The sequence below is a fragment of the Mesoplodon densirostris genome, chromosome 1, assembly GCF_025265405.1.
Source record: "Mesoplodon densirostris isolate mMesDen1 chromosome 1, mMesDen1 primary haplotype, whole genome shotgun sequence".
In the NCBI taxonomy this organism is placed as follows: Eukaryota; Metazoa; Chordata; class Mammalia; order Artiodactyla; family Ziphiidae; genus Mesoplodon; species Mesoplodon densirostris.
In genome coordinates this window covers 15,200,738-15,222,248 of record NC_082661.1, presented here as the reverse complement: position 1 = coordinate 15,222,248, position 21,511 = coordinate 15,200,738, and the positions used below count along the sequence as shown (strand labels likewise).

Below are 21,511 nucleotides of genomic sequence, written 5' to 3'. Positions count from 1 at the left end.
CCAGCCCCACCCGGGACCTCATAGATAAGAAACTGATCTTGACTGCAGGCTAAAGTTGGAGAACCACTGCCCTGGAGCAACGGCACCTGGGAGAAGTCCGGAACCCCCTCTTCCAGGGAGTGTGCGCATCCACTCCATGTTGATGCCCTGGGCCCTGCAAAGCCCCCGGCACTCCAGTCCTGCTGAGCCAGTGAATGGACCAACCACCCACCAGAACGCTGAGCAGAAAACTTTCTCAAACCGTATCTGTAGCTAAAAATGTTTCAACTCGAATTTTTGAACTTGGACCATGGAAGAGGCATTTCCCATTTGCTTTGGTCTACTTCCACAGAAAGGTTTTCTAGCATGACAATATCAAGATTCTTTGCTGGAGTGAACATCCACAGAGAGATAGCATTCTCTCTCCCCAGCCCCCATCCTAAGAAGTTTCAGGCTGTTAGATGCAGCCAGCTAACCCTCCAATAGGAATTCCAACTGCTGGATGCTCACAGAACTCTCCAACTGCCAGCTTCCCAGCATTTCCGATTCTAAGGGTTATCCCAGGCCCGAGGTCACTACAGTCCTTTAGTTTCCGCCATGGCAAATGATGACGGAGTGGGGACAGAGAGGGGCTGCACCTGAGATGGCCCACGTTCCAAGGACCAGACATTTACCTGTGACACTCTGACCAAGCCCCTACCACCGAGTCTTGGGCACAAAGTGCTTTTACAAGTCATTACAGAGTTCTGCCTGACTGAGCTGAATACGAGGCTGAAATGCTTTGTCGAGCTAGAAGCCAGAAGGAAGGTGCTGTCAGGAGGGCATCTCTCAGGGCAGGAAACCAAGCTGAGCCAGATCCCCTTGCCACACAGGCCCAGTGAGAGCCGATGGGAAGCTCAGCAGCTTTCTGGGTACTGGTACCCATTTCCAACTGGAAGGGCTATGGCCCCGGCTCCCATCCCCACCTCCCCCAGCCTCACCATCCTGACACACTGGAGTGAACAGGTTGGGCACGAGGCAGCCACACACACACCCAGACTGTCCTAGTTCCAGGAGGCCATGGAGACGCTTGTGCACACACGTCTTCTAGCCCAAGATGATTCTGGTCCTAGTTCTCAAAGAGAGCTCTGGGGACCCTGGCAATCTCAGAGAGCCTTTTAGGGTTCTTGAGGTCAAAAGTATCTTCCCAGTCATACTAAGTTCTGATTTATCTTTCTAACTCTCAGGCTCTCAAGAGAGTACCGTGGAGTTTTTCCAGAGGCCACGGGACATGGGATACTGCAAGAGTCTGAATGCCGAAGCAGGTAGAAGAATCAAGGTGTCTTCTGGTCTGACAATAGATTTGTAAAAGTGTAAAATGATGCCATGCTTCTCCCTAAATTTTTTTGTTCTGGGAAAGGTAATGATTTTTTCAAATAAAACTATGTTCTGTTATTTATGGTAACATGTAACAGGCATCTTGGTGTTACTTTTTTTTATTTTTTATTTTTTTGCGGTACGCGGGCCTCTCACCGTTGTGGGCTCTCCCACTGCGGAGCACAGGCTCTGGACGCGCAGGCTCAGCGGCCATGGCTCATGGGCCCAGCCGCTCCGCGGCATGTGGGATCTTCCCGGACCGAGGCATGAACTCGTGTCCCCTGCATCAGCAGGCGGACTCTCAACCACTGCACCACCAGGGAAGCCCTTGGTGTTATTTTTAAATGAAGTAATAAATACATAAACACTTCTTCAGCTTTGATTCCCAATATGCTAAGTATAGATAGACTTAGCCCACAGATGCAAAAGCCCTTTGGGATTCTCAGTAATTTTAACAATACAAAGGAATTCTGAAACTGAAAGGTTTGAAAACTACTGTTCTAACGAGAAGTGAAATACTTTTGATGAGGGGCACTTAAGTCTTACTTTGACAAGATCCAAAGTTCTCTTACTTACAATTTTTGTTTTAAAATGAATAAATAAAGAGTTAAAAACAAAATCACCTCCAGTCTCCAATTCCACACACTCTGAGGAAGGTGATGTGGGTGGTTTTCAAGAGACGCACACGTTGCACCCGAAGCAGGGGCACAGCGGACAGAAGCCAGGCTCTGCAGCCCTGCAGACCCTCCGGGCGCTCATTCCAGTGGCACCACGTGGGTGACTGCAGAAGTTGCTCAAGATGGCACCTCCTCATCTGCGAACCGGGGACGAGGACAGCCCTCACTTCCGGGGTCGTTGTGAAGTGCTCAGCACAGTGCCCGGAGCACTGCAAATGTCACATAAATGTTACCCTCTTCCTCGTCATCTTCATCATCATCATTGTCACCCACAGCTTCCTGCAATAATGTCCCTGGCTCTGAAGATTCTGGGCCCCTGAGTCCTATACAACGAGCCACCCTGCCCCACCTTGTGGCTTGCTTCCTAACAGGATGATCGGATGATTCATGGCACAGAACCACCCAGACTAGAGGAAGGTTCAGACTCAGTGGCACTGAGTCAGTGACTGCCCTTTGCTGGATGGCTCACGTCACTGACTCAGACACAAGCACCTCTAAGGACCCTTTATTCACAGTTACTCTGGGTCACTGAAGCAGCACGTGCCCCATGAGGCTGCCAGGGGTGTCCCCACTGCGTATTCAGTTTAAACAATAGTGAATCTAGGACTCCAGCCCCCACAAACTCGTGGCCAGCTCCATCCACGTCTCAGTGGGTATCTTTGTATGCTGATAATTGTTTATTCTAGACAGAAATGCTCTTGAGATGACACACGGTCCAAACACCTCTGGACTTTGTCGACCACCGCCTCTGCCCCCCACTCTTCCCTAATGGTGCCAACTGAAAAGATGGTGATGTACAAAGCTTAGCAACACAGCTTCACATAATGGAGTTGGAATTTCCATGGGCCGCTTACTGCTGTGGGTGCATAAAAGTGTAAAGCAGTAAAAATCTACCTCTTCCACCCCCAAATCCTGCTTTAAAGGTCTCTGTCTGCTACTGGAGCAGGGATGGCGGGCGGGGGTGGGGGGATGCTGTATTTGGAATCATAAGCTTTCTTTGTCCTCTGTGATCAAAACTTGTGCAAAGTGTGAGGGAGAAAGAAAAACATATTTATTGAGTCTTTGCTTCATTAGGTGGCAGGCACTGTGCTGATGCCTGTGCAGAGATATCGCATTTAATCCTCACGGCTGCCCTGTGAAGATGGAGTTGTTACTTCCCTTTGTAGATGCAAAACTGAGGCCACGAGCTGCCCATGTTCTAGAACTACCGTAACCAGGATGCGAGCCCAGGGTCGCCTCACTCACACACACATTGACAGTTACTGGGGAAGGAAAAAAAAAGTCCCAACTCCAGCTTGGGTGGCACTTTTCACATGGATGGTTCTTTTAAATTCTTGTTTTTCTTGGATGTAAAATTTTCTGCGTCATTAATTGCTTTCGGAAATCACAGAGCAATTTCCCATTCACTGAGTTGGAAATGCCTCGTAGAAATGTAAGTGCCAATGTGACTGCAGGATATCTAACTTGGGGTAGTGCTTGAGTGGGGGTCTGGGGTTTTCTTGGGTGGAGCAGGACTCCAAGCCTGGCTGTGAGACCCGGGCTCTAATCATATACGACAGCCACCCGGTGAGGGGGGGCAGATTTCCCTGCACAAAAATGAGACAGTTCTGGGTCACAGGCTATGGGAACTTATGTCACCTGCAAACCATGCATGACCAAAAGAAGTCTTGTGTCCAGTGGAGGCCGGGACAGTGAGGCAACAGCCTCAGCTTCAGGGGTCAGCATGCCAGCCAGCATGGGATGCCCTTGGACCCCAAAGGATGTTGGTCTGGATAAGGGGGCAGCCCTCTAGGAATACTGGGGTCTCCCTTTCCCCCACTCTTTGCTCCGTGGATAAAGCACATTTGAAAAAGAGAATGATATAAAATGGAGGCATCCCCTTCCTTGGAAAGAAAAAAAAGAGACTGTAAAATCTGTGTGGTTGGGTTTCAGTCTAGACTTGAGCGGGGAGCTAGTTTACCCTGCCTAGGAACTTCATGGGTCCTAGTACGTGAAATGCTCACTGGGCAGAGCAGAAGGGTCCCCTTTGAAGAGGAACAAGCTGAACAAAGCAGCAGAGGGGATCAATTGGGGTCTTAGACAAAGTGGCCTGAAATCTGGGTTCCAGAAACTCCCTTCAAGTCCCCACCCACTCCCACTTCAGCACATCTGGGAACAATTCCAGGCTTCTCACCCCCAGCACGTTTTATCAGCACTGCATTCAAGATGCAATCCGCAGAATGGAAGTTTTCCTATGATTAATGAAATGGCCAGAGGGCAAGGAGAAGGTAGGAAGGCAAACACCTGGATGACCCCACCCTGGTGACATAACCATGGGTTGTTTAGAGCTGGTTGTAGCTCTGTGACAGCAGAGAATTCATCTCCCATGAGATACACAGCCAGGTCCCTGATATCTGCTGCCTGGGGGGAAGTGAGGGTCAAGGACTCTAAACTCCAGTGACACTTAAGCAGGGAGTTGCGGAGTCCAAGCAACCAGGTTCGTGGGAGCTCCTGGGTGACCGTCACATGACTTACACACCTAGGACCCTCTGGTCAGACAGACTGTGCTCAGTGAATGTGCCTGAGTAAATGACTGAGTTAATAATAAGAAGAAAACCAGTGTGGTCTGGAAAGATCTTTTTTCCTGTTTGTAGAAATGACTCTTGCAATCAGTAAGCTGTCACAGAGAAACCACTCTATAAGAAGCAATGAATGTTCAAAAGGAAATTAAAGTAAGACCTTAATGACCACATATTACCTGAGTAGCTTGTTTTCTTTTTTAGTGTTTTAAGTGATGCCAGGAGGCTGTGATGGACATTATGTCCTAACGCTCTGTGAAAACTATCTTTAAAACTGATGCTGTCTTAGTTACTGAGCCATAAAGAGCGTCCAGATCCGAGGCTGGACGGGATTATCATTCTGCCTGTCTGGAACTAAAGGTAATAAGGCTGAACGGGATAAGAACATTGTATTCTTGTCGTGAAAGACAATCGTTTGGAAAGAATGAGAGAAGCCAGATTTCAGAGTTAGCAAGATCCGGCTGGTTCCCAGCTCCCCTACGTGGGTTGAGATCACGAGGCCCCGTGCCTCTCGTCGTTAAAACCCAGTAAACGGGTTGTTGTTCCCACAACTTCCTCAAATCCTCAGCCCTGGGCCTCTGTTCCGTTTCTAGCCCTGGTGGTCTCTCCCATGCCTCTCGTCCTTCCAGCCCCGCGCAGATGACAGCTTCTCCAGGAAGCCTTGCTGACCCTCCAGGCCAAGGCCAAGGCCAAGTTGGCTGTTCTTATCTCTGACCTCCCGCAGAACTTTGTACCTTCCTGACCACAGACTCCCACACCAGGCTGTAATGACTGTATGTGCACCTGCCTTCTTTTCTGCACGGCCAGTGAGGAGCCAGGTCTTTACTCCTGGCACAGTAACTGCAGACCAGCTGGTTGGATGGAGGGATGGATGGGTGGATGGATGAATGGATAGATTTCCTATGTGCTAACTCTATTCTCCTGGTCACCCCTCATCTGGTCCACGGCAAGCATGTCCTATCTGGCCTCCTGGCCTCTCCCCACATCAATCCTTGCCCCACACTGCCACCTGGGCACTCTGAGGTCCAGCTGATCATATCTCACTTCCCCTGCCCCTTGTAGGATAAAATCCAACACTTCAACATGGCACCAGAGGCCCTCAACCTCTTGCCTTTATATCACACTAATTTTTCTCCCTCTTCCTCCAGGACAGACCCCAGACCCACACCTCCCACTCCCTTCACTATGTCCTCCCCAAACTGAGTGCCTTCTTTCTGCTTGAAGTTCCCTACTTCTCACCTGCTGAGGTCCAGTCTGAATATGGGTCCTGAGACCCTCCACTATGACACCTCCTCCCCCAAAGAAATATGGGGCTCTCTTTGGGCCTTCTGGGCGGATACAGTTCCATTCCTTTTCCCTCCACTTTCATACTCAAAGGCAGTAAAAGACAGTTCTGCTGTCAAGACTCCATGTGTCCATGTGGTTCTAATAACTGGCAGAATGTACAAATGTAAAGGAGTGTCTGAATCTCTCTGTCTCAGGGCCAAGAGTGGCCAATGTGATTCTGGTGAGGACGTGGGCAGGTGAGGGAAGGGGTGAGGGGAAGCGAGTGGAGCCCCTGAGCTTGGGCAGGCACCGGGAGGGGCTGGCTGGGGACAATGAGAACGCTGAGTCAATCTGGACAGGCGTTTTTTAGCAATAGGCTCCAGCAGAAACAGACAAATGGTTTCACACCCGTCCCTGCCAAAGGAGAGATAAGGAAAGAGATAGGAAGCAACAAGATAAGAGCAAATTGCAGCGGGTTCCCGCCTGATTCACAGCTCAGGTTACCCCTGTGAGCTCAGACCCTGCTTAGCTGGTGCTGAGTGGATGCACAGGCTGGGGGTGGAGGTTTGTCAGATCCACCGGGAGGCGCGTTCCTCCCCCAATTCCGGAAGATGCTGGAGGACATCCGTGCTTTTTGCTTAATGAATCACCGTACACACACAGGAGCCCCCTACCTCACCAGGAGTCCAGGGGGCCTCCAGCCAAGAGATGCGGGGGCCGGGGGGGGCACGCAGCTCGTGCAGGTGGGGCGCATTAAAAAATGAGCGATTCTAGGCTTCCCTGGTGGCGCAGTGGTTGAGAGTCCGCCTGCTGATGTAGGGGACATGGGTTCGTGCCCCAGTCCGGGAAAATCCCACATGCCGCGGAGCGGCTGGGCCCGTGAGCCATGGCCGCTGAGCCTGCACGTCCGGAGCCTGTGCTCCGCAACGGGAGAGGCCACAAAAGTGAGAGGCCCGCGTACCGCAAAAAAAAAAAAAAAAAACGAGTGATTCGGCACTCTGCATCGCTAAAGACACCCATGTAATCATTTGAAATGAAAACTGCTCAAATGAACTAGAAAATGTTCTACTTGTATTTTCTCATATTCCCGAACCTTTCTTTCCATGGTTCAGAAGTTTGCATTGTCTAACTGCTGATTTCCATTTGTGAATGAATCAGCGTAAAATAAAATTGAGTGCCAAATTAATCTACCCTTCTAGTTTTAGGCATTAATTATCCTCTGAGCCATTTTCTCCTCCACTTTGCCACATGTCAAGACAGGCCCAGATACAGGGATGTAGAATCCAGTTTTCAACTCAGGAATGTAGCCCAAACAGCAGAGGATGTCCCTGATCTCTAAGAGCCACAGTTTACTGTGCAAAAGAGGACTGATTCCAAGCAAAGGAAATACATTCCTCACCTTTTAAAGGTGCACTAACACTGTCAGGCCAAGTTAAGTTCCTGGAGAAGAAATCTGCTGCATGGTCTTGTGACGTACGTATGTCCCTAGTGGTCCCAGTTAACAAATTAACAACAACATATTTCCTCTAAGTATAATAGGGTCAGCCTCAGGGTGGAAAATGTGGTGCTGTCTAGGGCAGAACTTTGAAAATTACATAGGCTGTTCTTCTGGAGCTACACCAAGGGAGGTCTTCTTGGCTGGGCTAAAAACAAAACAAAACAAAAAAAACCCCAAAACCAGACAAACAAACAAAAAAGAAAACCAAAAAAGCCCACCACCACCACCAACAACAACAAAAACAACAGGTCTCCAGGATACAATTATAGGATCCTTAGTCCCTGGGGAAACATAGAACCATATGTACTTGGTCACTGGGTCAAAGCTACCGCTCTTGGAAATAATGAGGATACAGAGCCTGGGCGCCGGGAAGAGCAAGGAAATCCTGGTGGGGGAGGGGCTGGGCAAAGAGGCCTTGGAGACAGAGGGCAGAGGCCCTGATCCCTTCCCTTTGGAGATTCAGCATTATCAGAATCTTTCCAAAAGCTATGAGGTGCCCTTGACCGAGCACTGTTTAAGCCTTTAAAAAGCAACATGGGGCTTCCCTGGCGGCGCAGTGGTTGAGAGTCCGCCTGCCGATGCGGGGGACGCGGGTTCGTGCCTCGGTCCGGGAGGATCCCGCGTGCCTCAGAGCGGCTGGGTCCGTGAGCCATGGCCGCTGAGCCTGCGCGTCCGGAGCCTGTGCTCCGCAGCGAGAGAGGCCACAACAGTGAGAGGCCCCTGTACCGCAAAAAAAAAAAAAAAAAAAAAGCAATATGGAACAACATGGATTGACCTGAAGGGCATTATGTTAAGTGAAATAAAATAGTCACAGAAGGACAAATACTGCATGATTCCACTTTACATGAGGTATCTAAAATCATCAAACTTGTGGAAGCAAAGAACAGAATTGTAGCTGCCAGGAACTAGGGGGAGGGGTAAGCAGGTAGTTTCTTTTTTTTTTTTTTAATTTTTATTGCAGTATAGTTGATTTACAATGTTGTGTTAGTTTCAGGTGTCCAGCAAATGAATCAGTTACACATGTACACATATCCACTCTTTTTTAGATTCTTTTCTCATATAGGCCATTACAGAGTATTGAGTAGAGTTCCCTGTGCTATACGGCAGGTTCTTATTAATTATCTATTTTATATATAGTAGTATGCATATGTCAGTCCCAATCTCCCAATTTATTCCTCCCCCACCCCTTATCCCCTGGTAAGGTAGTTTCTGATGAGTGGGAATAAAACTTCAGTTATACAAGATGAATAAGTTCTAGAGATCTACTGTACAACATTGTGCCTATAGATAATATCATATTGTGCACTTAGAAACCTGTTAAAAGAGTAGATTTCACGTTGTGTTCTTCCCACAATAAAACAAGAAAAGAGAGAAAATGCAAATACAACACTCAAATCCATCTAGGATACAGTGCCAGGAAAGGGAGAGTCTGAGATACTGTGTGCTCAAGTTGGAGGGCCGGCTCTGGCGGGAACCCCTTAGGACCCAGCCCCCAGGGCAATATGTCACGCTTTGGGAAATAGTGGCTGCATGCTGAGTATGAACTAAGAGTTGTTACTCTGCACCCAAGATGCAGCACCTCTGCTGCAGGTGCAGAATGACCAAGAAGGGCACAGTCACCAAACCACAAAGCAACCTCTGGGCTGTCCCCAACAGTGACACCGTGTGGCAGCAGCTAAACCCACAGCTCAGGCAGGCTGGCCAGTAGCCTCAGGCTCCCTCTTTTCCTGGCATTGGAAGCAGAACAGGTTTTGGAAAATAACTCTATAATTCTTAGATGAAAACAGGAGGGGGCATGCTCAAGAGAAAGATGCTAGCCCTCTTGGTAATGAAGAGCAGCAGAGGCGCCTGAGTGATTAATGAGAAAAATTAAAGAGCTATGAACATATCTGTAGCACCCTGAGTCAGAGCCCAAGTGCTAAGCTTAGTTTGGATGTCAGAATTTGAGGGAAAGGAGGAGAGGCACAACTTTAAATTTTGTATATATAACCACTTGCGTCAGGAATAAAGGAATATGCTTCCTTTAGGACCAAACCCCATCCTGACATCCTTCCAGGTGCTAAGGAAAGCAACCAGAGGACAACTAGCACGGGAGACACTGCTTCAGGGGAAGAACTGGAGCCTCTTAACTTCATCACACCCTTCTAATAACACCTCTGCGTTTGCTTTTCTGCAGACAAGCTTGGAGGCCTAAACAGTCAAGCTCTCGCCTGTCCCCAGCCACCCCAAGAGGAAAGAAACCTGTCAGCTTCCCTAAAAGGGAAAAGGAGAAAAGAAAACAAAGTCAAGAGGAAAAGGTAAAGTTGCATCTCCTCTGTTTGAAGGCACAACGCAGGAGAGAGGTTTTGCACAGAGGCACCGCTGGACCCTGGGGAAGGAAACCTGTGTGCTTCAAGTTGGAAAACATTAAGGGCGGGGAGGTTTCGATGAGCTTCAGCAGCTCTTTGATAGTCCCTGGTGTTGAGATGGCAATGGAGCGTTTGAAATGTGAGCTTTCACAGAATATGCTTTTTAGGAAGCGATTTTCCCTCTTGCTATCCCTTCACTCTGGGGATATTCAAATTGGACCTTTAGTCAACCCATTGGGGGCACCTCCATTCCTCCAAATGGGTCTGGGTCAGAGCAGCTTTAACATGAAACCCTGCCGAAGCCCCAGCTGCTGTTCCACGTAGTAGTAACTACAAGGGCTTCACCGAGATGGATTGAGAAGAGATGCCATAAAAGGCATACAATTAAAGACAAGGTTAATAAAACCTGATGAAAGAAAACACCGCTAGCCTACCTAGCGGCTTAAATTACATTTACCACATCTGACAGGGAGGGGGTAATCATGAGTAATAAGCTCAGGCTCTGGAAAGAAATTACGGGATAAATAGCTTAAGGACAGGTAACACCACGGGAAGTCACTGATTCACCTTCCCAGAGAAGATGCGAGACGGTATAAAATCCACCAATCACACGGAGGCAAATTTCACTTGGGCGGGCCCTAGAGAGTCTAGGATCTGGATTCCCAAACATCCCAGAGCCAGGAGTCTGGCAGCAGCCCAGAGACTGCTTCTGGTTGCAGCTTCCAGTCCAGCCCGGCTTCACCCCACTGCCTGGTGGCCGTTGTCACCACAGCCCGACCTTGGTGTGACCAGGCACAGTCAGTCGTTAGGTGAGGGCTGTCCTATTGTCCCCTGTTCCTTTCTGCCCCACCAGCTGAGGCCACGCTATGCTACTTGGGCTGCCTCAACACAACCAGTTCCTGGAACCAGTCTGGTCCCCAAACAGGACCCAAACCATCCCATTATCTGCAGATTCCTACTGCCACCCCCTCGGAACACCCCAAGTTCCCAAACTTCCAGCTGTTTCTCACCACAGCTTAGCAGGGAAGCAATCTGATTCGACTAATTCACACCAACTCTCCAAGGATTCTCCCCTTTTAGAGAGCAGGCCAGGTAATGCAAATGGACCCCTCACGGTGGGCTCTGAGCCTGCACAGGAGGTGTCAGGAGCCTCCTCTGGACCTCACGTGCAAGACAGACCTCGTGAGAAGAGAAGGAAAGGCTAAACCACCATGCTCTCTCCACCTGCCAGCCATGGTCCAGTGGACGGAGGGCCCACGCACTGCTCCATTCCCTCCCCTGACAGCAGCCTCCCATCTCCAGGCTTCCTGGCTTGGACCCATCAGTGAACAGGATAATGTCTCCTGTAGAGACAGGGAGGGGCTGTCTGGCTTCAAGCCAAGGAAGACCCTGGAAAGTCCTGCTTTTAGCAGAGGGATTTCTCTGCTCAAACATTAAAGGGACACAGGAACTTGGGGTCTTCAGAGGACAGGTCTTCAGATTCTCTGTCCCCTGACATCCTAATGCCAGGCTAAGCTCCCACAGCTTCTCCCTTGGTCCTGTCCTCACCACATTCATCTCGAGCAGGGGGTTCTTAGAGTCCCTGGCTGATTGGCTTCCCCAGGTTATAGCTGCGAGGAGGTCCTGCCTCTTCCTCCTCAGGATCCTTAGAGCACAGTGACCCCTGATCCTAGCCCTCAGTTAAGAGGGTCTCAATGGAAGAGGGGCGTGAAGGTGAGGAAGAGTCTTTGGAGAAGCTGCATTGCCTGAGCACTTGACTCCTCCCAAGACAAGCTCAGCCATCTGAGTTCTTCCTCAGATAGCTTCCAACTTGGAAAAAAATGGAGGGATATTACTCCCAGAAAGTCTTCAGCACGAGGGAGTTCTACAGATAACAAGGACATTTATTTTTCTTTGGTCACTATTAGAGCTAGTCTAAGGAAAGAATGGGACTCCATCCTATAAGAATAAAACTTAAACTGACAGAACTCACTCAGCTTACCAGAATCCTCAAACTATCAGTTTTTTCCCTGCCCTCTGCTCTTTAGAAACGGGAAACTTAGAAGAAAACAAACACAAAGTCACACCCTCATCTACTTGTCCACCTGTGAACATTTATCAAGTGCATAGGATTTTGTCAGCGATGGCATTTGAAGATTCCTGGCTCTATCCTGGGGGCAAAGTACAGGTTTTGTCCGATGATGCCCCGTCTGCATCTCTAACTCAACATCCATCCTGTGCTCTGAATGCAGCACCGGCATTGCCTCAGGCGGCAAAGAGTCAAGTCTCTGCTTATCAAAATCTACTTGCTTCGATCAGCAATGAATTCGACCCAAAGTTCTGGAAGGACTCGCATCAAATTGCTGACAGTGATGGCTGGGGGCAAGAGGAAACTTCCCTTTCCCTCTACTAATTCTATATTGCTTTTTTGCTTTTTAAAAAAAAAACACATAGAATATATTCATGGAGTCCTTCAAACATTAAAATAAATCAATAAATGGCCAAAAAGGAAAAGGAAGTGACTCTTTTCAACAACACAGCCAGGTTTCGATGGGGGCTGAGATCCGGAAGCATGGAAGGCATCTATTCTCAGCCACATCGTCGACTGAATGGCCCAGAACAGACCCAGGCATTCTGGAAGTTCTCCTCTTCGGGGCTGGACACAGCTCCATCCCTCCCTCTCGCTGCTCTCTTCCAGTTTTCTGACCTTGATGACAAGAGCTCCCGTATTTCCAGCACCTGCTACCCCACTTACTTAACGCTTTTGACCTCTGGCAGCTCTCAGGTCTAACAGAGGGGTCACATGCCTTCAAGCTCACCTGGGCTCAGGTGACCCTCTGCACTTAAAAGTCCTATTGACCTCATTCCAGCACCTCTCAAAGCTTTCCTCAGGTTAAAGACGGGAACCTTCCTCAGCACAAAAGGCTGATCAGCTGCTGAAGAACCTCGTGCTGCTGGAGGCGGAGGTCAGGTTTTGGCCCATCCATCCCAGTGACTCCCCTCCCCCACCCCCCTGCAGAAATTCAGAAAATAGAAGCCTGGCCACTGAAGCAGCAGAAAGGTTCTCTCCACCACCTCCTTAATCAGCAGGCTGCCGGCACGCGCTTACCTGCAGATGTAATTCGTCTTGCAGGAGTCCTGCAAATTCAAGCAGTTGGGCTTCTCCCTCTCCTCGTAGGAGCACACCGGCACGATGGTCTGCCGTCTCCGCTCGGTGCAGGCGATGTCCCGGCAGGAGCAAAAGAGCATCCCGTAGCTGTGCTTGGCCGGGACCTTGTCGAAGAACTGCCGGAGGGCCTTGTGGCACTTGCGCCGGTTGCAGACGTCGTTGGACATGCTGGTGGTGCACGGTGTGATGTACGCGGACCTGTACTTCTTACAGGTGTCGTCCAGGTTGCAGGCCTTGGCGGCATCCAGGCAGTTGTTCCCTTTCGGGATGTGCTCCACTGCAAAAGGAGAGAAAGGCAGGCGTGATCACAGGGCTGTGTGCTGGGGCTGCTCTGCTGTCAATGAGATCGGGCCATTCACCTGGCAGCGCTGATCAGCTCTGTGTCTTGAAGCTAATGACTTAACGAGTTCATGACAGTGAGAAAGTATCAGGGGCACAAAGGCTGGGAGCCCACGGCAGCACACAAGCACCTAGCGTTGTCTCAGATGTATAATTAGGAGGTACTGAGTAAGGCCAAAGGAGCTCAGGCACCTGCCTGACTACATATAAACAAGGCAACGGGAGAACAAGTTTCCAGCTCCTGGTTGGTAAATTGAAATTAGGATAAAAGAAAAAAGCAACAAATTATATACTTGTTTATTATATAAATATAAAATGATATGCTGAATGTAAGTATAATTGCCATGTAATCCTCCAGGAATATAATTATGTAATAAATGCACATAGTACATGTTAATTACTATATGATTACAGAGTAATTGCATGGTTATTTGAGCCCAGAAGACAAAATATTACGCTAGCTCTCTAAACAGGAAGAAGCAACTACATCAAAGCTGTATTTAAGTTCTAGCTCACAGGCCACTGGAAGAAAACCAGAATAAATTACATAACAATTTGCAAACCTCAATTACCATTTAACTTACCGCATAGAAAATGTGGGATCTATGAGTACTGAGGTTGCACATTAGAAAAATTCAGTTAGTATTTTGGATAGAATTTCAATGGGCTTACAAACCATACGCCTTAGGAATCTCACAAAACATATGTTGCCTTCCGTCCAAGCCCTCTGAGCTCATGCTGTCAGAGAAACCAGTGCTGTCCACTGCCAGGCTGCCCACTGAGAGGCCTGGAGAGAAAGCACGGAAGAGGCAGGGGTCACTGGGGTGGGCTGGCAGGGCCAAGGCTAATGGGCAAAGTTAAAAGATGAATGGACAAGGGAAATTAAGCTCGTTTCCCATAATATAGGTCTTACCAAGCGAGGCAAAGTGATGGAAAAACCTCCTAGAGCCAAGTTATGAGACGGCCCATGGAAAATTGATAATTAGGTGTAGCAGGGACCCTCCAGAGACAGCAAGAAGGCAGCAGACAAGCACCACACAATCGTGGGATTCAATCCCCAGCAAGTTGCTGCTCAGGCCTCAGCCCCTTTATGGGTTCTGAAACCCCCTTTCATTCTCTTTATGAGCCCAGTTGAGGGGGACCATGAAAGCATTTGAGAATTAGCAAGAGAGGAGACAGTCTAGCTGGGTTGGGTGGGACCAAAAGACAGGGCAGTGCATTTAGTATCTAAAAGGCACATGGGATATTCCGCCTTAAATAAAAGAAGGAAACCTGCCATGGGCAACAACATGGATGGGCCTTGAGGACATTATGCTAAGTGAGATAAGCCAGTCCCAGGAGGACAAATACTGAGTGGTTCCACGTATATGACGTATCTAAAACTCTCAAACTCACAGAAGCAGAGAGTTGAATGGTAGTTGCCAGAGGCTGAGGTGAGGGGGAAATGGGGAGTTGTTATTCAAGAGGTATAAAGTTTCAGTGATGCAAGATGAATAAGTTCTAGAGATGGGCTGTACAACATCACACCTACACTTAACAATACTGTATTGTGCACTTAAAAATCTGTTAAGTGGCATTATTTCACTCTTTTGGATGGCTGAGTAATATTCCATTGCATATATAAACCACATCTTCTTTATCCATTAAGCTGTCGATGGACATTTAGGTTGCTTCCACCTTGGCTATTGTAATCAGTGCTGCTATGAACATAGGGGTGCATGCATCTTTTTGAATTATAGTTCTGTCTGGGTATATGCTCAGGTGTGGGATTGCTGGATCATATGGCAGCTCTATTTTTAGTTTTTTGAAGAACCTCCATACTGGTTTCCGCAGTGGCTGCACCAATTTACATTCCCACCAACGGTGTAAGAGGCTTCCCTTTTTCCACACCCTCTCCAGCATTTGTTATCATAGACTTTTTAATGATGGCCATTCTGTCTGGTATGAGGTGGTACCTCATTGTATAGTTCTGACTTGCATTTCTCTAATAATTAGCCATGTTGAGCATCTTTTGACGTGCCTCTTGGCCATCTGTATGTCTTCTTTGGAGAAATGCCTATTTAGGTCTTCTGCCCACTGGGACCTAGAGATTATCATACTAAGTGAACTAAATCAGAAAGAGAAAGACAAATACCATATGATATCACTTATATGTGGAATCTAAAATATAATACAAATCAACATATCTACAAAACAAAATCAGACTCACAGATATAGAGAACAGATTTGTGGTTGCCAAGGGGGAGCAGGGGTAGGGGAGAGAAGAAATGGGAGTTCGGGATCAGCAGATGAAAACTATTACCATATAGAATGGATAAACAACAAGGTCCTACTGTACAGCACAGGGAACTATATTCAGTATCCTGTGACAAACCATGGTGGAGAAGAATATGGAAAAGAATGTATATATGTGTAAGGCTGAGTCACCTTTCCATACAGAGGAAATTGACACAACATTGTAAATCAACTATACTTCAATAAAATTAAAAAAGAAACCTGTTAAGAATGTAGATCTCATGTTAAATGTTCTACTAAAATAAAACAAAATTTTATACAAGAAAAGAAGAACAGACACAACAAGTCCAACATTTCAGGAAATGAAAAACTCTCCCTGGTCTACTGATGGTGTGCCTTGCTTTCAGAAAACCCAGTATGCTGGAATCACAAAGATATACCCTGGCACCATAAGCAGTATTTTATGATGCCCCAGGTGTGTGTTTCTGCCTATGACATCTGAATTCAACAATTTAATGGGGAAGGCAATAAACAAGACATTCAGTCCTTCTTAGGTGAGCAGTGCAGGAAGCCAGCAGCTGCACGTACATCCTGCTGGTTTAACAAGCACACCTGGTGCATTTTCTCCAACATGATTTTCCCAAAGTGGCTTCTCTCCTCTGTTTTCACACTCAGGCACTTCAGGACTCAAGGAGTGAAATATTCACCATGTGTCCTGACAGATCACCAGGCTTTGGTGACACTTCTAGCCTTTTCCTCTTTTGAGACTTCCTAATGATGTGCTGTTGGGCCCACTGGCAACAGTGATTGATATTCCTGAAGGTCTACAGCTAGCTAGGAGATTTCTAAATTATGCATTTTGGGATGATAATCTAAAATAAATTAATATGACCAAATTCTGGATCATCTGGATTAGGCCCTTAAGGCTGGATATCAGAACACAATTTCACTTGCATTGGTGTTCAATGGTATTTTATGATCTCTGGCTAAAAAGAAAATAGAGGCACACAGGTTGACTTAATACTTAAATGATGTAGCCAGGGATATGTGAACAAACGGTTCATGTAAGTTCAAATGGAGAAAAATGACAGAAAAATTAAGTCATCACATGGCACCCAGTAATGTAGGCCTGTCAAACTCAAAAGAACTCATGCTGAAACAGAGAACTACATCCTGATTGTAAGCACCAATTTCGTTTCAGCAAAACAATATCATTCCTCATATTAAATTTGTTATTAATTTGTATTTCATTGTTTTAAAAGTTTTGTTCATATCTAATTGGTGTGTGTTGCCTTTATAATTGTATAAAAGCAAAGAAGAAGAGCTGATAGTTTTATGTTTATAAACTTCAAATAAAATTATAATAAAAATAAACTTAACACATGAGGTCCAGAAAATTTATTTCTCTCTGTAAGTTCTCTATATAATACACAAGTTTAAAAAATTGGCCTGGAAAAAAGCTCCTTGACATGGGTCTTGGCAATGATTTTTTGGATATGACACAAGCAATAACAACAAAAAATAAACAAGTAGAATTACGTCAAACTAGAAAGCTTCTGCACAGCAAAGCAAACCATCAACAGAATGAAAAGGTGGCTTATGGAATGGAAGAAAATATTTGCAAATTATGTTCTGATAAGGGGTTAATTTCCAAAATATATAAAGAACTCATATAATTCAATAGTAAAAGTAACAGTAATAATAATGACCTAAGTAAAAAAATGGGCAAAGGACCTGAAGAGACATTTTACCAAAGAAGGTATATGAAACGCCAACAGGTACATGAAAAGATGCTGATCGGTAGGGAAATGCAAATCAAACCACAATGAGGTATCACTTCAGGCCTGTTAGAACAATTGTCATCAAAAGAGATAATAAATGCTGGTGAGATGGTGGAGAAAAGGGAATCCTTGTGCACAGCTGCTGGGATTGTAAATTGGTACAGTCACTATAGAAAACAGTATGGAGGTTCCTCAAATAATTAAAAACAGAGCTACCATATGATCCAACAATTCCACTCCTGGGTATATATCCAAAGGAAACAAAATCACTTTATCAAAGAAATATCTGCACTCCCATGTTCATTAAAGCATTATTTACAATAGCCAAGTATTCACCAAGGAATAAACAGACAAAGAAAATGTGGTATATATTTTTCAATGGAACGCTATTCAGCCATAAAAGGAAGGAAATACTGACGTTTGCAACAACATGGATGGACTCGGAGGGCATTACGCTAAGTAAAGTAAGTCAGACAGAGAAAGACAAATACTGTATGATCTTACTTATATGTGAAATCCAAAAAAACAAAAATAAAAAACAAACTCATAGGAAAAAAAGACTCATATTTGTGGTTATCAGAGGCAAGGGGAGAGGGTGGGGGAATTGGATGAAGGTAGTTAAAAGGTACTAACTTCCAGTTATAAAATAATTAAGTACTGGGGATGTAATGTAAAACATATAACTATAGTTAACACTGCTGTATGATATATTTGAAAATTGCTGAGACAGTAAACCCCAAAAGTTCTCATCACAAGGAAAAAGACATTTTTTCTTCTTTTTTTGTATCTATATAAGGTGATGGATGTAAACTTATCGTGGTAATCATTTCAAAATATATGTAAGTCAAGTCATTATGCTGTATGCCTTAAACTTATACAGTGCTGTATGTCAATTATATCTCAAGAACCGAAAGACAAAAAATTGACCTAGTGTATGCCTGCTTTGTTAAATAATGTTTACTTCCTTTTCAAAGTTGTTAAAACTACATAAAATACTAAATAATTGTTTTCCTCTTGGTATTATCAAAAAAGAAAAGCAACATTTCAAAGGAAAAGTTTTGCATGAAGTGGGAATAGGGTAAATGGTTTAATGTCCAAACCAATTGCTCAGAGTTCACTCCATTTAGCACCTGGTGTGCCTCGGCCTCACTTTGAGCTGATTCTGTTTTCATCAATAAATGACACTGCCAGAGCACCATCTCTTTATCATTATTTCAGAGCCTGTGACAAATTCCAGAATGCACAACCTGGCACATTCAGAGAGGCAAGAAACTACTAACTGATTTCCAGATTACAGGTAAATGTATGACTTCCTTTTTGCTTATGATTCTCATTCACACAAAACATTCTCATAACCATTCCCAACTTGATATACGAGGCCAGCATTACCCAAATAGCAGAATATGATGAAGAAAAAAGAAGAAAATTACAGACTAATATTCCTTACAAATATAGATTCAAAAAGTTTCGTAAATAGGATTTAGCAATGTGTTAAAAGGATGATGTACCACGACCAATTAAGGTTTATCCCAAAATGCAAGGTTGGTTTAATATTTAAAAATCAATGTAATTCACCATATTAACAGACAGGAAGAGAATCATATGACTATTTTAACAGACAAAGAAAAAGTATTCAACAGGTTTCAACACTCATTCCATAATAAAAAAATGCTTAGCAATCTAAGAATAGTAGAGAACCTTCTTAATCTGATAAAGAGAACCTATGAAAAATGTATAGCTAAAACCATATTTAACAGTGAAATACTGATTCTTTTCTGCCTAAAATCAGGAACAAAGAAAGGATGCCCATTCTTATCACCTATAGTCAACACTGTACTGGAGGTTGTAGCCATTGCAATAAAGCAATGAAAAGAAATAAAAGGTATTGGAAAGGAAGTCATCTCTACTTATAAATGACTTAGAAAATCCTAAAGAATCTATAAAATAACTACTAGAACTAAGAAGTGAATTTATCAAAATCAAAGGACATAAAGTTAATATACAAAAATCAATTGTATTTTTATAAGCTATCAGCAAAAATACTAGAAAACAAAATTAAAAGCATAATTCCATTTATAATAGCACCAAAAAACGGGCACTTAGCAACGAATTTAACACAATATTTGAAAGATCTCTACACTGAAAACTAGAAAGAACTGCTGAGAAAATTAAAGAAGATGTAAGTAAATGGAAATATATACCATGTTCATGGATCAGAGGATTCAGTATTGTTAACATGTCAGTTATCTCCAAATCATAATGTGTTCTGGAATTGGCAAGCAGATCCTAAAATTTATATGGAGGAGATCCTAAAATTTATATGGAAGTGCAAAGGACGCAGCATAGTCAAAGCAACTGAAAATGAACAAAAAAATTGAAGGACTTTACACTGACCTCAAGATTTACCATAAAGCTAGTTATCAAGACAGTGCGGTACAGCATAGGCACAGACAAGTGAGATAATGGAACAGAAAACAGAACTCAGATTAAATATACCCACATATCTGATTATTTTACAAAGTCACTAAAGAAATACAACACAGAAAGAAATCTTTCAACAAACGGTTCTAGAATAATTGAAAATCAATGTAAAAAAACAGAAAACAATAAAAACACTTCAATCCCTACTTCACACCACGTATAAAATGTAATACAAGATGGATCACAGACTTAAAAGCTGAAATCACAAAGTTTTCAGAAGAAAACAAGATAATCTTAGAAGCAGGCAAAGGTTTCTTAGAGAGGACCGCAGAAAGCAACAACATGAAAAAAAATGGTAAGTTAGATTTCATCAAAGTTAAAAATTCATCAAAAAACAATTTCTTAAGAAATGAAGAAAAACAGACGTAACACAGATGAGAAGAAAATATTTGTAAAACATGTATCTGACAAAGGACAAGTATCTAAAATATATTTAGAATGCCTAAAACTCAATCATAATAAACAGCCCAATTGAAAAATGGGTCAAATATTTAAACAGACACTTCACAGAAGAAGATATACGAATGGTCAGTAAGCACATGAAAAGTATTCAACATCATTAGTTAACAGGGAAATACAAATTAAAACCACAATGTGGGCTTCCCTGGTGGCGCAGTGGTTGACAGTCCGCCTGCCAATGCAGGGTACACGGGTTCGTGCCCTGGTCTGGGAAGATCCCACGTGCCGCGGAGCGCCTGGGCCCGTGAGCCATGGCCGCTGAGCCTGCGCGTCTGGAGCCTGTGCTCCGCAACGGGAGAGGCCACAACAGTGAGAGGCCCGCGTACCGCAAAAAAAAAAAAAAAAAAAAAAAAAAAAAAAAAACACGATGAGATACACTATATACTGGTGGTTAAAATTAAAGTCTGACAACCCCAAATGTTTACAAAGACATGGAGCTCCTGGAATCTCATACATTCCAATGGGAATGTAAAATGGTCCATCCACTTGTGAAAATTTGGGGCAGATTTTAATAAAACTACACATATACCTACCCTATGATCCAGCATTTCCACTTCTAGGTATTCATCCAAGAGAAATGAGAACATATGTCCATAAAAAGATTTGGACAAGAGTATGATAGCACTATGTTGATAATAACCAAAAACTAGAAACAGCTCATGTATCCATCGGTAGGAAAATGGCAAGCAAACTGTGGTCTATCCACATAATGGAACACTACTCAGAAATAAGAACAGATGAACTATTTATACACACGACAGCATGGATGAATCTCAACAACACAGTTCTGAGTGGAAAAAAAAATCTTTACACAAAAAGTACACATTGACTAATTCTATTTACATGAAGTTCTAGAATAGGTGAAACTAATTTACGATGAGAAAAATCAGAAGAGAAGAGTGGTTGCTTCTAGGGGATGGAGGTGGGGATTGGCTGGGAAGAGGCAAGAGGGAACTTTCTGGATCGATGGTAAAGTTCTCTAAATAGAAGTCTGGGTCAAAACTCAGAGAATGGTATACTTAAGGTTTGTACATATAGAAATTTCACCTCAAAATGAAAAGAAATAAACAAATATTAAAAACTTGTTAACGGTATATATGCTGAAGCACTTAGGGGAAGTATATTGATATCTGCATTTTTAAAACTTTGATGAATTGATAGATGGACAGAAGGATGGGTAGACGGATACTCACAGAGCCAACTACATTCAAATGTAATCGTAGACTCTAGATGGTAGGTGGACGTAAAATTTTTTCCACTTTTCCGTGTGTTTGAAAATGTTCAAACAAAATATCGAAAAACATTGATTCATGGGGCTTCCCTGGTGGCGCAGTGGTTGAGAATCTACCTGCTAATGCAGGGGACACGGGTTCGAGCCCTGGTCTG

At 44.7% G+C, this 21,511-nt stretch overlaps 1 protein-coding gene across 2 annotated transcripts in view; it reads right to left on the bottom strand.

Annotated features, from left to right (window-relative positions):
- The window catches only part of GFRA1 (GDNF family receptor alpha 1), a 220,804-nt gene that overhangs the window by 54,437 nt on the left and 144,856 nt on the right, over positions 1–21,511 (bottom strand). For both annotated transcript variants that reach the window (XM_060100185.1, XM_060100243.1), the window contains one exon: positions 12,771–13,107. In XM_060100185.1, coding sequence (XP_059956168.1) covers positions 12,771–13,107 — 337 coding nt within the window. The remainder of the gene's footprint in view (positions 1–12,770; positions 13,108–21,511) is intronic.